At 51.8% G+C, this 15,902-nt stretch overlaps 1 protein-coding gene across 4 annotated transcripts in view; it reads right to left on the bottom strand.

The window, feature by feature from the left end:
* Positions 1-15,902, bottom strand: part of HDAC8 (histone deacetylase 8) — a 192,502-nt gene that overhangs the window by 156,864 nt on the left and 19,736 nt on the right. For all 4 annotated transcript variants that reach the window (XM_076074671.1, XM_076074672.1, XM_076074670.1 and 1 more), the window contains exons 4-5: positions 12,252-12,393; positions 2,931-3,043 (exon numbers count right to left, since the gene is read on the bottom strand). In XM_076074671.1, coding sequence (XP_075930786.1) covers positions 2,931-3,043; positions 12,252-12,393 — 255 coding nt within the window. The remainder of the gene's footprint in view (positions 1-2,930; positions 3,044-12,251; positions 12,394-15,902) is intronic.

Raw genomic sequence — 15,902 nt, 5'->3', positions numbered from 1 at the left:
CACTGCGACGATCCGAATCAGAATCTTCTTCATTTGTACTGGAGGAGGAATCCGATGGGCTACGAAGCTCTTTTTCACAAGCGTCCAGTAAGGGGTTGCCACGTCAGCAGATTGCACCATCAAAACTAATAGACGTAAGGACACAGGATTAAATTAGCTACGGGTTAAGCTCGTCAATAGCAAATTAAATATAGATATAGCATTGACGTACGAATTGCACTCGTTACATATATACTGGGATCTCAAATGTAGCGGGGAGCTGATGGTCCTCAGCCTGGGCACCAGCGACCCACAGACACACAATGTTCGCCTAAATTTAGGTTTTTTTGTCATTATGAATTTGGCACATTTAAGCTCTGTGGTTACAGATGTTTTAAAAAAAAAAATAAACATTTAATAGCTTCCCACCACTCACCCCCCCCCCGCCCCAACTTTAATTTATCCTGCTTTCAAACAACGCCATTCGGGAAATTGTCACTTAATGTTATTTATGCAACTGGCCTCTGGGGACGAATCTTTTGTTCCCATGATCAGTTAAAAATGAACCAGTAAGTTCGGCTGCAGCCAGGCGTTTCTCTAGTAGGGTAGCTTTAACCGGGACTAGCCGGCATCAACCGAGGGATGCGAGGGAGTTCCATCGCGACAAAGGAGTTCTCTCTCTGTCTTGCCGCACGACGGCAAAAAGCACATTTGAAATAAAGCAAGTTTTATTGTGAGTATCTATCCGTGAATATGATTCATTTACACTGCTGTAAAGTTTACCTGCACATCACTCACTCGGGATAAATTATGAAATAACATCGCCCTCCGACTACTACGAGAACTTGGCAGGACCCTCCTGAACAGGAGTCCTGAGACTCGGCGAAGCCTTCCTGGGTCAAACGAGCGGAACAACAAAGTAACCGCGGCCGAAGACGCCCCGTCAGGATGGTCCTGCCACACTGCGGTGTTTAGAAAGTCCAGTGACAGTGCCATCCGTTTTTTTTAATTTAGGTTATTGGAGTAAATCTGAGAACCCGGAGGAAACCCATCCAAAGAACAGGGAGAGAACACACAAACCGAGTCAGGAGTTGAACTAAGGTGTTTTTTTTTTTCGTTCGTCGCTGTAAGGCGCTAGTATCGCAGCTGCACGAGCAGGATGAAGGCTATACGTCGTGTGTGTATATTTACACAGGGCCTAAATACCGGTAAGCATCTCAAGACACTGTACGCGGGCAAGCTTATAAATACCCACGGAACATTCAGATAAAATAAACAATCGGAGACAAATCAAAACACAAGCACACGAGCTGGGTCGACCGAGCGGTTCACGGGCCACACCGCACGTAAGCCGTTCTCAAGCCACCGCCAACGCACGCAGGCAGAAGGGTGGACTGAATGACGATAACCACGATAACGACGACGACGACGAATGGGAAAGAGAACGGCAAGGGTGATAATTTTGGGGGGATACGAGGCAGTGTCTTAAGAGGATGCCACCGGTCACTTTTACATTGCATTTATGGCTTTATTTTGGTGATTTCGAAAACGTTTTTTGGTTTGGCCATGTTTTTGTTTATTGTAGTACGGAGTTAGACTGATGGCCTTAATCTAAGTTGTCTTGTGGTTGTTGTTGTTGTTGTTGTTTGACTTTGCATCCAACTGGGATTTTTGCACACAGCGTTGGTGGTGTACAGTGCTTTATTCAGGAATATTTTGCTGTTTTTTTCATGGATTTTCTGTTTGCACAGTCAACACAGTCACTTTAAGATGTTTTCTTGTTCGTGTTTTCATTTTTTGTTTGTTGCGGTTGCACCCGATTCAAGAGCCGAATGGCTCACAGGGCTATACCAAAATAAATAAACTAACAATGACACTATGAATGGCTGAGCGGAGAAGGTTTGCCGAAAGTGGACTTTTAAAAGCCGCGAGATTCAAGTGATTTCGGCTCAAGCGAGCGTTCAGAGGGTGCTCACCCGACGTTTACGGCCCTGAACCGGTGTTGGGAATTCCACATTCCTTACAGGAGGCGTGAGTATATCCATAGGACAACCACTCTTGACTTCCCCACCGAGTGGGACTCATTTTATTGACCCCCCCAGAGGGATGATGGGTTGAGTCAATCCCCGGCCAGGATTTGAACTCCTGTTACCTCGCTGAGCTTCCTGTCTCGGCTGAACACACGGAGGGAGAACTATCAATGCGAATGAGCAAGGGGAGGTGATTTCCAAACACCAGGAATCAACAGAGCTGTATTCTTTTTCATCGAAGTGGACATCACAGAACTACCTCTGAGATCATATTAAGTGCCCTCTGGTCCACAGAGTCGAGGGCAGCACTTTCCTGCCCACACTACCATAGATGGGGGAAATATTTGTCACGTGACAATCAAACCAATATGTTTTGTTGCATTCTCAGAGTTGCAATCCAGTAAAATTAAAGAGTCAATTTCAATGTGGATGGATTGTTTTCGTGCAGTCATTGGTGACCGGGCTGAGACCAACTCACTGCACTTGAGAACCCAGTTTAACCACAGGCTGCTGACACTTGGGACTGAGACCCAGGATCTAAGCGGTGGTGGCTTGGCACCCTCACCTCTGAACCAAAGGAGCATAAACCATCATCTCCGGTCACCCTCGCAGTAGCCATTGAACAAAGACGGTGGTCACCGCATCGCGCACTTTTACATGCGCTTCTGCGGCCGTCTGGAACGCTCTTCCTTCCGATATTAGGAAGCCAACGGAGCTTTGCACTTTTAAATCTAGATTGAAAACCAATTTCTTTAGAATTGCTTTTCGGTATGTTTCGTTTGCTCTTCTTCCCCTGCATCTCCGATTAGCATGGATGCCTACGTACAGTGCAAACAAAAGAAGTGCAACACAAATACAACTCGGCGACCTCCGCAAAGGGGGAGTGTAATGTGAAACAGAAATATAAATATAATTACGTACCGTCTCCATGGTGAAGATCCAGATCGATGTACAGCACCCTCTCGAACTTCTCCCTGAGCTTGAGAATGCCCAGGACGATGTCGTTCACGTAGCAGAACCCGGACGCCTCGTCCCTGGGTGGGGCGAGAGAAAGCAAGCGAGAGGTCACCTTTGGTTCATTAAACTATTTTTTATTTTACCAGGTAAGGCCCACTGAGCTAGAGTGTAGCTCTTTTTCAGAAGCGACCTGGCTATCATAATTCGTAGCTTAACGAAGTGGCTTGTTACGTGAAAATGTATAGCAGCCAAATAATATCAATGCACGTTGATTCTAAATGTGGAGGGAAAAACCGGAGGCCCCGGAGAAAAATCCACACGACCACGGGGAGAGAGACATGCAAACTCCAAATATACAGGCGTCAGGGTTGGAATTGAACCCGCGACCTCCTCCGTACTGGGTGAGGGAGTCAATAGCCCCTTGTTGAATTTGGGGTCGGATCACGCGCGAGTAAAATGTGTGTCGTAAACCCTCCTCCACCCGACACGGCCAATTCATAAAGTGGTCAGGTGAACAAGTGTGCCCGGATATTATTGCTTCGGTGAGAAAAAAAGTGTGGCGTTGGAAAGCGGTCCAGAATATTGAACAAATGAGGGATCACCTTTTGCTATGGCTTAAAGGAAGAACGCAACTCAAAACTGGCCGGGCGGCTCGGAGGTCGGAGCCGGCACTGTTCACATTCCCGGGTTCTAATCCAGGTTATTGCAGCCACATTGTGATTAAACTTGATTCCCCCCAAAAAAAAGATGCTATCAAATGTCCATGTATCGCTTAACTTGCCAAAATTGCAGATGTGATGATTAAAATATTGCCTCAAAATAACCGTACAATATCCAAGCACTGTGAGGCAGGACAGTGCACGGACGGGCCATCGCTGCGCAACAACAAAATAAACAGGTTTAGCAGGCGGTTGCTGCGGGGTCTCCCAGCACGAAACGTCGGACAACAATGCGTGGCACGACCGGCAACACGCACGGGGAGAGCTGCTTCTTTATCGGCGAATACAACCGAGGCAGCGTCACGCTTCCACGTACGGCCGGGTGCACGTTCACGACGTACGGACGGACGGATGCCACCGATTAAAATCCTCGCAAACCGTGGCCATTGCCCCAAGCATCGGGTGCGAGGTTGGCACCTTACCAATACTCCCCTGGAGCCCGCGGGGAGATCCCTCTCCTTAATCATCACCAAAGACAAAGTTAAACTAAACTATTTAGTCAAATTTTTTTTTTTACCAGATTAAGGCCCACCGGGCTACATAGCTCTTTTTCAGGAAGCAACCTGGCCACAAATGATAGCTCAACAAAGTGGCTTGTCATGCGGAAATTCATAGCAGCCAAATACTCTAAATGCGTGTTTATAAATGTGGAGGGAAAAACCGGAGGAGGACCCAGAGAAAAATCCACACGACTACGGGGAGAGAGAGACACGCAGACTCCAAATATACAGCAGCAGGCGTCAGGGTCAGGATGGAACCCACGACTTCCTCAATGGCCCTTCTTCATAGCACACAAAGGAGAGCCGTTGCCTGAAACGTCACCGGTTTTACGGTTTTTCTTTTAAAGCTGCACGCACACTGTCATTGACTAGTGTGTTGAATTTTCTTGAAAAATCCATGCTACCACGGCGAGAGAGAGAGACACGCGAACTCCAAATATACAGCAGGTGTCAGGGTCGGGATCGAATCCACGACCTCCTGTAAACCCAACGAGGCAGTTAACATCTCGGCACCGTGGCGCCCCTGAATAGCCTTCACGGAATGTTGGCGCGAGTGCTGTTAGCGAGTAGCACTGCAAACGTTGGGGTGGGTGGCCAGCACCACGCCCTGCCGCCTTTGTCTCCTGAGTGGCGATGTCTGCACGAAGCAGCAGGTACTCATTTGAGACCGAGTCGACTTAGGGAAAGATCCAGGAGCTAGTCAGATAATCGTCACCGGTGTTGGCCGTGAGCGGGAATCGAACTCGGGTCGCCGGGTTCGTAGTCCAGCGCGCTTACAGTTATATCTACGGGACCCTTTTTTTTTGACAGTGCCAAAAAGGGTCCCGTAGACATTGTACCGCCGTCTCAGCTGCCACGCCGGGACATCGATTGAGACCCGACGGCCTTTCTGATCGCAAGAGTCCAGTTTTTTTTTGCCAATCGCCCCGCTGCCACGGCGACAGCCTCCGCGGGCCGCTAGACAACCTCCAACGCTTGGCACTCGCCCGAGTGTTCATCGGGCCCCCTAAAATAAGATCTCCCACCTCCGGTCATATGAGCCGTGCGTCGCTGCCTCACGGTGCAAAACAATCGTGGCCCCCCTTGTGACCCGCGATCGACCGACGAAGGCAGAGTCGCGTTGTGCTCAAAACCCAGTACTGTTGTTTTTATTTACATGTTGGGCATGCAAAGCAGTGGGGCGAAACAATCGGCTCTTTGCACTGGACGATGACGCGCCGAGTTGAAACTATCCCTGGAAAACCCACGAGCATGTGATGCCTTTATAAGGGACCCGTTTGTACGGGGGCATAAGAGTGTGTATTCTTCTTCCCTTTATGAATCAGTGCGAATGTTATAAGAGGCACAGATGTCCCCTTGTGCCCCCCATCCCCCCAACTCGGCAGCCCCCAACTGCCGGGCGGCACAATGAGGAGCATGTGACGGTACGGCCAACGGAGGGGACGGTGCCTGGTGAGTATGACGACGCGCAGGGCCGTGCGCGTCGGGGATTTGCGAGAACAAAAGCTCCCAGCCTTGCTCAGACCACCATCTCGAAATAACTGAATGAGTGCCCACGCTTTTCTTCAGACCACAAAATAACGAAGCTCTTTTTCACAGTGGGGAGTCTACGAGCGGGCGATCCTGGTGGAAACCCAATTTCTCAAAGCGTGCACATGTGCCCTCATCCAGATTGCCCGCCGACTGGAAAAAAAAAAAGACGTTATTTAAAAACGGGCAATTTTTTCTTCTCCTCTACCAATAAAAAAACCGTTCCATTTCCTGGTATTAATTACATTTGTCGTGAGCGAGATAAGCGATAAGCTGATACTGCAAGAAAGTACACGGCCGTTACTCTTTGGCAGTGTACAGCGCGCTTCTGACCGACTCCAGGGCTGAACGGCTCTATCTTCCACGTAAAGTAAAAAAAAAACAGCGTTTACAAAGCGGTTTCCAGAAAAACACCAAACTGCGTAGGTTTTCGCGGTTGTGAGTTACTGCGCCGGATTCTGCGGTGGTGCCGTATGGCTTCTCCCACGGCCGTGCCGCGACGCCGTTTCGGAACGACAGCCGGCGTTCTGTTGCTCGGCGGTGCCCGGCGCACATGTGGTAACTGTCAGCGGCGGCAGCATGCCACGTGCGACCCAGTCCCCTTTCACGCTGACCGGCGTGGCGAAGTATAGACAAACAAAGCCCCACGGCCGACGTGGCGTGGAGAGGAGGTCTTCGTTCATCCAGCAGTGGATTGACAAACGGCTATCAATTAATGATAATTATTACGGAATCTTATAATATACATTGTACTATTTATAACTGTTGTTATTATACCCCTTTGTTTTTGCAGAAAAGTCTCAAGGGTCTTTTTCAAGAGGCTCCTGCTACATTGGGACAGTTGGCCGATTCGCTTAATACCGCACCCTCTAGATCATAAGAAGCAACTTAATTTTTCCTATTATTTAAAAGTAAAAATTGGGAGTCCGCGGAATGCCTTTACCACCCTCTCCCCGTCGCTCGCGCTTTGTGCCGGGCTCTTGTGTGACAAACAAAAACGATTATACGTACGTAAAAAAAGAAATACATTGGAAGAAGCTCCCAGCACAACGTGGAGGGAAACGTCAAGACATCGTTGCCCGTACAACGCGGCGGGAAAACCACCAAAGCCACCAAAGCGCGAGAGCCACGGAGTTTGTGACACGGCGAATAAGGGCGCGGCGAGGGCCGAGTTGTGGCGTCTCATCACGCACACGCGTCCCGATCTCCCGGGCTACGACGGGTTTTGTTTGAAAATCAATTAAGGCTTCAATAAGAGCCATTACCCCCTATCGTTGTCGCTTAAGCCGAGCCGTATTTGCGCGCGCAGCAGCGCAGCGGTGTCTGAACCAGTTCCCTGGGCCATCCCACCCACACACCCATCCCCTCATCATCAACCATCACAGGCGCAGGATGGACGAGAAACCCCTGTGGCATGCCGGGGCGGGGAGAGGGAAAGGAGTCGGGGAGGGGGAGGGAAGGACTCCATCCATTTGCCGAAATGTATTTTATTTTTGTTCTATAAAGGGCTAACCAAGTGAAAAAAAATCACGAACTGCGCGGCCTGTTTGTGTGTAAAGGTGCGGCCCTGAAAGTTCCTGCTCATGCCGCTGCTGGCGAGAGCGGCCTCCAATCAGAGGGCCGATCCAGAGAGCCCCTCTTTCAACCCGCAATCTTGGCCTACTCTTCCACGTTGCCCACACGTCGTGAAAGAGGTGGGTCTACCCCACGTTTTACCCCACCACCACAAGCGACCCGTCCATGAACTGTTTTGTACAAATTTATTCCGCTAGGTAGACAAATGTTGGCGGGTGGGGTGGATGGGGGAGATTAAGACGTTTGCCCCCATCGTTTAAACTGCCGCGCCGGGAGATGGAATCGAACTCGCAACCTCTGAACTGCAAATCCTGTAGCGCGCTGACCGTTACTCTGACCGGAGGCATCCTCGTCTGTGGCCTTGCCTTTTAAAGGAGGGCACTTTGGGCTACTTGTGAACGCGGCACAAAACTTTACGGCACAAAAGCCCTCCACACGCAGGGGATTAACTGCAATCACGGGGGCTCCAGTACATCAATGGATTGGCTCGCTCAGCTTGTTGCTTGGCATGCACGCGCTCGACTTCTCAAGGGGTTGTCTGTTGCGAAATATCTACCGATGTGTGCAACTTGTTCGTCTGCCAAATGTAAAAGACTTTGTCATCTAGAAAGAGCCTTAAGTTGAGAGTTCTCATCAGGGCCCCATGGTGGCTAACAGCACATTCTCCCAACTGTTGTTCACTCAAGGCTCAGTGGCCTCACTATCTCTCTGTCACGATAGAAGGGCCGTTGCCCGAAACGTCGCCCGTGACCGTATTATCATTAGGATTACGACGGACTTTATTCTCACCGTTAATTTAATGGCAGTGTTGGGGGTCTTATAATCCTGGTGACGCCTCTCAATCGAGAGGACGGTTGTCCACAGCGACAGATCGCCAGCCACGAGGACGCGAGGACACGCCGCCGTCCTCCGTTCAACACAAACTTCTGGAAGACATCTCTCGCCATTCTCAGGCGGCGTGTTCGTAATCGTCTTCCGGAAGGCGGCTGTCCGTAGCAATTGCCGTGTTTTCCCCGCGATTAATAAAACACGTTGAAATTGTGAGCAGCAAAAAAAAAGAATTCAGAGAACGCGTCCTACTGCTCCGCATCGTCTAGCAATCCGGAGAATGCGGCACTGCATGTGGAACATTTTCTCATCTTAAGGGGCAGCGTGACGGACCAACGTGCATTCGGCGTTTTGTTATCCACGCTCGCGCGCGCCCGCTGCCCACGCGGCGTCGCAAACGAACGGCGACTCGGAGTCGGGGGTGGGGGGCATGAGATTGGAGCGAGGCTCTCCCAGCCGTGCCCCCGCCTCCCTCCCCCGGCCCCCCACCGACCGCCCCCCCCCCCCCCCCCCCCCCCGGCGCTGACGGTGACCTCGAAGAGGCGGCGTTTTTACGACCCTCCTCGCGGCGGCCGAAGCCGCCGGCAGCGGGCCCCCGAGACGCGGGAGAAATTCCATTGAGCACGGGGCTTCTATCGAGAAGTGCGCGTATCGACGGGCAACCCATCCGTGGAGATCATTTACTAACACCCAGTAGCGGGTGACTGTCCTGATGGAATCGCGCGCGAAAAAAAACAAACCCTACCACACACGCGCGCGCACACGCGAGCACACGGAGGTGACCGGGTTCAAGAGAGGATTTTTAGCAAGCAGCGGCGTGCAGCCGACGCTCGGCGAGGAATGTTCGTGATGGCACAAAAGGAGCCAAACGGCATTTCCTCCTTGCATCACTTTCTGTTTCTGTGTTGCTATATAGGGATATGAGAAGAGCCGAGCGAAGAGAGAGGGGGGGGGGTAAAACAAAAAAAAACCATGGGCTCCTTAAGATTCCTGAGATTCGGAGGAAATGCCTCGGGCTTAAAGAGCGTTGCACAAAGGCAGCGGTGAGATGGCAGCACGCTGAGACGCGGCGATTGTTATGCTGACGCTTGGCACAAACCGTGCACAAGGAGTGACTTGCCAATGCATTATGGGTGTGTCGGCCGGCAGGGGAGTCAAGACGCATTGATGACTATCGATTAGCGTCGATCGTTAAGCTTCAGGGATGCCGCCGTGGTTGTAGTGGTCAGCACGCCGCACTTGCAATCCCAACAGGTCACCGGTTCAGCAGTTGAAACAATTGGACAAGTTTCTTAAACCCACCAATCTCCCTGCAACCACCCCCCCCCCCCCCCCACTTGTCCACCCAGGGCTACAGCTTGTTGATCACCATCTTCCTCTTTCGTACGGCTGCTCACGTAGATGCAGAAGCAATGATTACAATTTCACATTCAGGTGGTCAAGCCTGGATAACCGCGTCACAGACCGGCGGAGTGTATCGCTGACCGACAGGTCGTGTGTGGTTGCGCAAAGTGTGGGTAAGTACAACCTCTTCTAAGATGTGTGGCCAGCGTGGAAGAGAAGGCCAAAACATCCTCTAGAGGAGGTCAAGAGAGCTCCGACTAGTGGAGGCTTTTCTGCCAGCAGTGGCACGAGCAGGCGATTGTAGGTTCCGTGCGTTTTTCCTTCTCGCGCGCGTCGATCGGTACGCGAGAGTAAACTGTCGTTCAGACGTTTGTAAACGCTGCACGTGCAAGGCGTTGGGAACTTGCGTCACAACATCCGCAGCCACTGGAGGTGCCAACGTTCGCCGGGAACGTAAAAAGAAAAAAAAATCCCACATTCGATTCGTTCATCGAATTGCGATTTGACAATCCGTTGCGTCTTTGGCGGTGAGCATTAGTCGTTGAACTCTCGATCTCCCCGCGTTTATTTCCATCCGGTTATTTTTCCGTCAGCGACCCAGGGGCCCAGCGGCGTCAGCGCGGCGTGCAGAGGTACCGCAGTTCGAATCCAGCGGCCGAACCTCGTGCCCGACGTTTCGCTCCACACGCTGGAGCCTTTTTCCTGTGGACCGAATTCAGTTCGCGTCCAAGGAGCGCACAGCACGTCGAGCGAAACATCGGACATTGTGCTGGTAGCTAGGCAGTTGTTTATATTATATTGGCATGTGAATCTCAGAAAAGTCAAATTCCACTATCCCATGGCAGGGCCGGGTCTATCCAGGGAGCAACCGCTGCTGACTTCCAGAACCAATAAGTGACGCTCGTTTCATCGATCCTGGATAAAGAGAGTCACAGTCAATACAACCTCAAAAGGGCAATTTAACTCGCGACTTTCAAATTTGTTAACCAAGCGGGTTACGTATCAAAGCGATCTAATTTTAGAAAACCTGAGATTAAAAAAAGGGTCTAAAATGACGCCGCACGATGCGGGCTTCCACACGTGGCCGTGCCCGCATCTTGTTTTTTAGCGATGACATTGCCGGAGCTTTGGTGGTCCTGCGCTGCCGAATGGCGGCATAGTGGCCTGCATGAGCGTTCCAAAGCCTCCCTCCCGCCTAAGAAGTTAATTCGGCGTAAAAAAACCCAAAGGGGATTTGCCCACTTTACAAAATTGTGCTCACCGCAGCTGTCCTACTTTCGCGTGCCCTGCTGATGGACCGCTCGCCTGAAAGCCAGGTGTTTAATGGGCGTGAAGACGTGAGGACAGGCAGACAATTATGTTACTTCACAGGTTTGATATTTAGGTCGTCAGGGTGTTGCAAACCGTTTCATTCTCTGCATCGAAGCAATCTCACGCCTCCGTGTGCGTACATGTCTTCAACAGGTGCTCGCGAACAGAACTTGCCCCAAAATTTATACTAAGGCTACACGGGGGACCTCTGTCGTGTGTGCACGGATGTTCGTTTCACAGGGAAGTGGTAATGTAGCGGTTAGCCGCACTGCACCATCAACCCGGTGACCCGAGTTCGATAACCGGTCACGGCCAACATCGGTGACGAATATATGAACAGGTCCTGGGCCTCCCCTGGGTCGACTCAGCCTTATAAACGGGTTTGCCGGTGCACTGTGGTAATACGACGGCACTGGGGAGACAAAGGCGGCCGGGCGCGGTACTGGCCATGCCACCACCTCGTGTGCTGTTCTAGTCTTCACAGCTGCTCGCTAACAGCACTTGCCCCAGAAGTCTGTTCATGCTATGGGGGGGGGGGGGTATTATGTGTACATATGCCAAGTAAAGTATGTGTGCATAGGCGGTGGTGGAGTGGTTTACGCTCCCCATTACATTTTTAGATATCAGTGACTCAGGTTTACGTTATGTGGTTGTGAAAATATCAGTGGCATTGGAACCTGTCCTGGAATTCCCTCGGTTAAACTCAGCTCTGAATGAGTGTGCAAACATCAGCACGGGGGAGACAAAGGTGGGTGGTTGGCCAACATCATCTTCTTGTGTGCCACGCCAGGGTTAATACACGCTGGCTGCACTTGTCCCAACGTTCGTTGAGGCTAACTGGGCAACCTTTTGTATGGAGTTATGTTTGTTGACACAAAGCAATTGCTAACATGGGAAAAAGGAAGACATACTTTCAGCGGCACCTGTTGTAACACTGCTCCTACACACAAAACATAATGGCACATTATTTACAATCCCTTGTCAATTTACTGCTGGATGAAAGCCTTTCCCGTGCTGTTTTGGCTTATATAGTGGTTGTTTGAACATACTTCACCACGCTGGTCAGTGCGCATTGGTGAAAAGGGGGATGGTGGGGAGCAGGAACGATTGAACTGTCACTCGCCACTGACGCTACAGCCGTGGCCGGGAATAATTTTCAGGCGGTCGAACTCGCAGCTCGGCGTGCTAACCGCTGCGCCACCGCTCCAGCCCACTTGCCAAGTGGCACATTCAACGGCATCAACGGTAGACTCGAAAGGTAGGTAAAACATATAGGGCAAAAGCGAAGAAGAAAATGCGGAGAGGTGATAAATAGATCGGCGGAGGTTAGCAATTAAATCACATTCGGTGCGAGAGGTGAGCCCTGGCCAAGCGGGGCACTGCGCAAAACCGCCCGCCTGCCCGCCCACCCACCTCCGGACCCGCTCGGTCTACGCGGGAAGTGAATGGAAATTCCGCGCACGTTGCCGGCGCGTTACTTTTTCGCGTGGTGCCACCCTCCGGGCCAGTTGAGGGCCACGTCGCAGGAGCCGTCCATCAGAGAGCCGGCGGCCGCCAGCGTCCCTCCAGCCACGGACGCCGCGCACTCGAACACGCCCTCCGTGGTGGGGCAGTCGTAGCCTGCGGGCACCGCACACACGCACCGCACGATGTATCCACCGCACACACGCACCGCACACGCGCACCGCATGTTTCCACCGCACACGTGCACCGCACACAGACACAACGTATCCACCGCACACAGACACACACAACATACCCACCGCACACTTGCACCTTACCGCACACACGCATCGTACGCACCGCACACACGCACAATGTATCCACCGCAGACATGTATCGCACAAGCGCGCCACACTCATGCACGGGGCCGCGTTTAGAGATGACCCCTTCAGAGACTTCTGTCTGGCCAGTGTTGAAGAGGCCAAAATACCCATCCTCCAGAAAGGCTCTCTCTTGCTTCCTCGAGTGGAGGGCCCTTCCGTCAACAGTGGCACGAGCAGGGAATTGCAGGGCTGCACCTCAATAATATATTCTTTGCATGCAGATGGCAGCAATTCGTCCACCGCCACCAGAGGAGTGAACACCGCTCGTGGTGGTGGATCCAAGTGCAGGGCGATGGGGGCAATGTCCCCCCGCTCCCCCCTCTCCCTACCCTTGAGACCCAGAATTTTGTTATTATATTGATATTTTCGCGGCCTCTGTTTAAAAAGCTGGAAATCTCAGCACTACGCATCCCCCCTCCGCTCCGGCCCCTCCCCCCCCGGGCCCAGCTCAATCTGCTGTCGAGTTATAATTCGTGAATAATGGACGACGACAACACTTGTTGTGGACACCCTGTGCCACGACTAATACGATACATTGTGGCTCCTGGGTCAAACTGCCACCTCTGACGTGCGATGGGATAAGCTGATGTCGCAGTAGCGAGGGAGGGGAGAACCGCACGGAAGTGCATCGTCTTGGGTGGCGTACGATTATTATAATTATTACAATTATTATTGATAGAAAACCAGGAGTGTTCACGCCCCGGGAAGACGAGGCAGACTTCCCCCAGACAGCAGCTGCTTCCTCCTGATCCAAGAGGACGATCCTGGGAAAACCGGGACAAGTGGCAACCTAGCTGTTGAGAGTCGGCACCGGCGTACGTATGCATGAAAGCCGTGAGTGACTCGTCGCTCCCCCCCGGTCACACACTGACGAAAAATCAGAACGAGACAAACTGCTCAACGACGCAGGGGTGGCACGAGAACCCCCCCCCCCATCAGCCCCCCCCCTCTAGTGCCCCCCCACCCCTTCCTGTGCCCAACCACGCCCCCACCCATCCGTGCCCCCCGCCAAACAACAGCAAAATACCTAAGCCCTCTCGACTTCAAACGTCCATGGAAACACTCGCTCGCGGGTCATTAATTAGATTTTTGTTGCTGAATTATTTATTTTGTTTGCAGGGCCACGCAGCGCGCGCCAAACCCATCGGCGCCGCGCGGGTGCTGCTCAACCCAACGAGCCGTCGCGTCGCGGTTCGTCGGGAGCCGGCGACGAATCTGAACTCGACCCTCCTTTTGGAGAGCTCGCGTGAAGCGCGTGCACGCCCGCCCGCCCGCTCGCTCGCTCGCGTTCGGCGGAAAGGGGAGATCGTTGGCCCGGCTGCACGGGAATTGCTCGAAGCGAAAAAAACAGAACGTGTCGGTTATTTAATCGGATGTGATTTTAGCCAAGGGAACCCTCCCCAAATGCGGTGAGACATTTGTGCTGCATTTTATACGCGAATTCCGTGTCGGCAGCCTCCACCTTTGAATGTCTGGCCCTGCTCTGGCCCAGTGCTCCTGGCCTCGCAGTGAGTTTGCACCACGAGATTGCCACACTGTGTGGTAGGCTGTAGGCCCAAAGTAACCAAGCAAAGGCTTAGGGTCCCCAAGCAGCTCAAGGGGGCCTGGAATTCATACAAGAAATAGCGGCGTGTCGAATATCCGCTCGAATTCAAATCTGAATATAACATAACCCAATTCGCATTAATAACGTCATTATAAATGTGTCGTTAAAACCCCCCACCACTCGGCACAGCCAACTAGTAAGGGTTGTCACGTAAACAGAAAATGCCAATTCGTCACTAGTACAGCAGACCATCTCGTCTGCATCTCTCTCGTCTCTATTTTTGTCCACATTGTCTCATCTCGCGAGGTACACCTCCATCGCTTCTCTATACTTCTGCTGCCATCTCGCTGTCAATTTAGTGAGATGGGATGAGAGGAGGGGAGTCTCCAAAAACAACTCCTGCTTTGGGCCCTGAATAGACCACAAGCACCACCACAACCACCACTGGCCACCGTGAACGGACGACGTCCTACTACGGACAACAGGGCCGCATTCACCGTGCGTGTTGAGGCCTGCCGCAATGCCAACAACTCAACGCCGTTCACAGGGCCGGATTAACCCACAGGCTAATAAAGGTTCAGGCCCTGATTTCGCAAGGCCTACGTTGTTGGTAACAGCTGATCGACGGTAGCGCGGCAATCGGGAACATTTTTTGTGTGCTTGGATTGCGATGAAATAATTCGTGACTATGCCACAGCGGCTAAAGCGAGGAGAAAAAAACCGAATGTTTGTTCGAAGAAATTGGTATAGTGAGTGATTTACGTTTGATGACTTTGCCTTGAGTCAAATACACATGTTAATGTTACATAGGTAATAAACGCATTTGATGACTTCATTTTACTGTTGTTGCAATTATATGTAAGGAATACTTAAGCCCATCTCTCCTATTACCATGAAGCCCCTCATAACCGAAATACAGCCCTGGCCATCCACCACGGTGGTGGACACGAAGCGCTCACTCCATCTTCATGGCACAAACCAAAACCAAACTTTTAAAACAAAAGGTAAAAATAAAATCTAAGTTAAATTTTACCAGGAAAGGCCCACTAAGTTGTACAGCTCTTTTTCAGAAGCGATTTGTCCACAAATGATAGCTCAACGAAGTGGTTCATCGCGTGGAAATTTAGAGCCGCCAAATACTCTAAATGCGGAGAAAAACCCACGCAACATGGCGCCACCACACTCACTGTGCGCACCTCATCCAGCAGTAGATTGATCGTGGCTGCTGCCGATGATGATGCGTGGGTTTGCGTGCGCGCAAGTGGCACGCCGCTACGGACGGAACTGGTGCCGACACATAAATGTCGGTGTCCATCTGCTGCGTTCATTTCAACGCCTGTGCATATCCGTCTCCGCGACTGTCTGTTGATCTATATCAATCCATACAAGGTGAGATTATTTTCGTTCAAACTCTGCGTTTCTCCTGCCTATCGGTGCTTCAAAAACAAACAAAGGAACACCGCGGCGACGGTTCACCTGGGACATTTTGTTGTTCTGCGCGTCACGCCGGCTAGGAAGCCCGGCGCTGGAGGGTTAATTTTCTTAGCGTGCGACCCCACCCCCCCGTGTTGATTCTGGGAACATTACTTATTTATCGCCAGTGGTTAATGTGTCAATGGCATTGGCACAGAGTGCTCCCTGCTACTCTCCTGTGAGCAGTGTCCCCGGATCGCTATCGGCCCGCCGACGACGACGAACAAACCACACCACTCTCTGGTAATTGGGCTCAAGGCGAGAGGAGGAGAGCTGGGGGGGGG

The sequence above is a fragment of the Petromyzon marinus genome, chromosome 49 (assembly GCF_048934315.1).
Source record: "Petromyzon marinus isolate PM22_M1 ecotype Great Lakes invasive population chromosome 49, UKy_Petmar_22M1.pri1.0, whole genome shotgun sequence".
Taxonomy (NCBI): domain Eukaryota; kingdom Metazoa; phylum Chordata; class Hyperoartia; order Petromyzontiformes; family Petromyzontidae; genus Petromyzon; species Petromyzon marinus.
The sequence above is the reverse complement of the archived record's forward strand: the minus strand, read 5'-3'. Positions and strand labels throughout refer to the sequence as shown.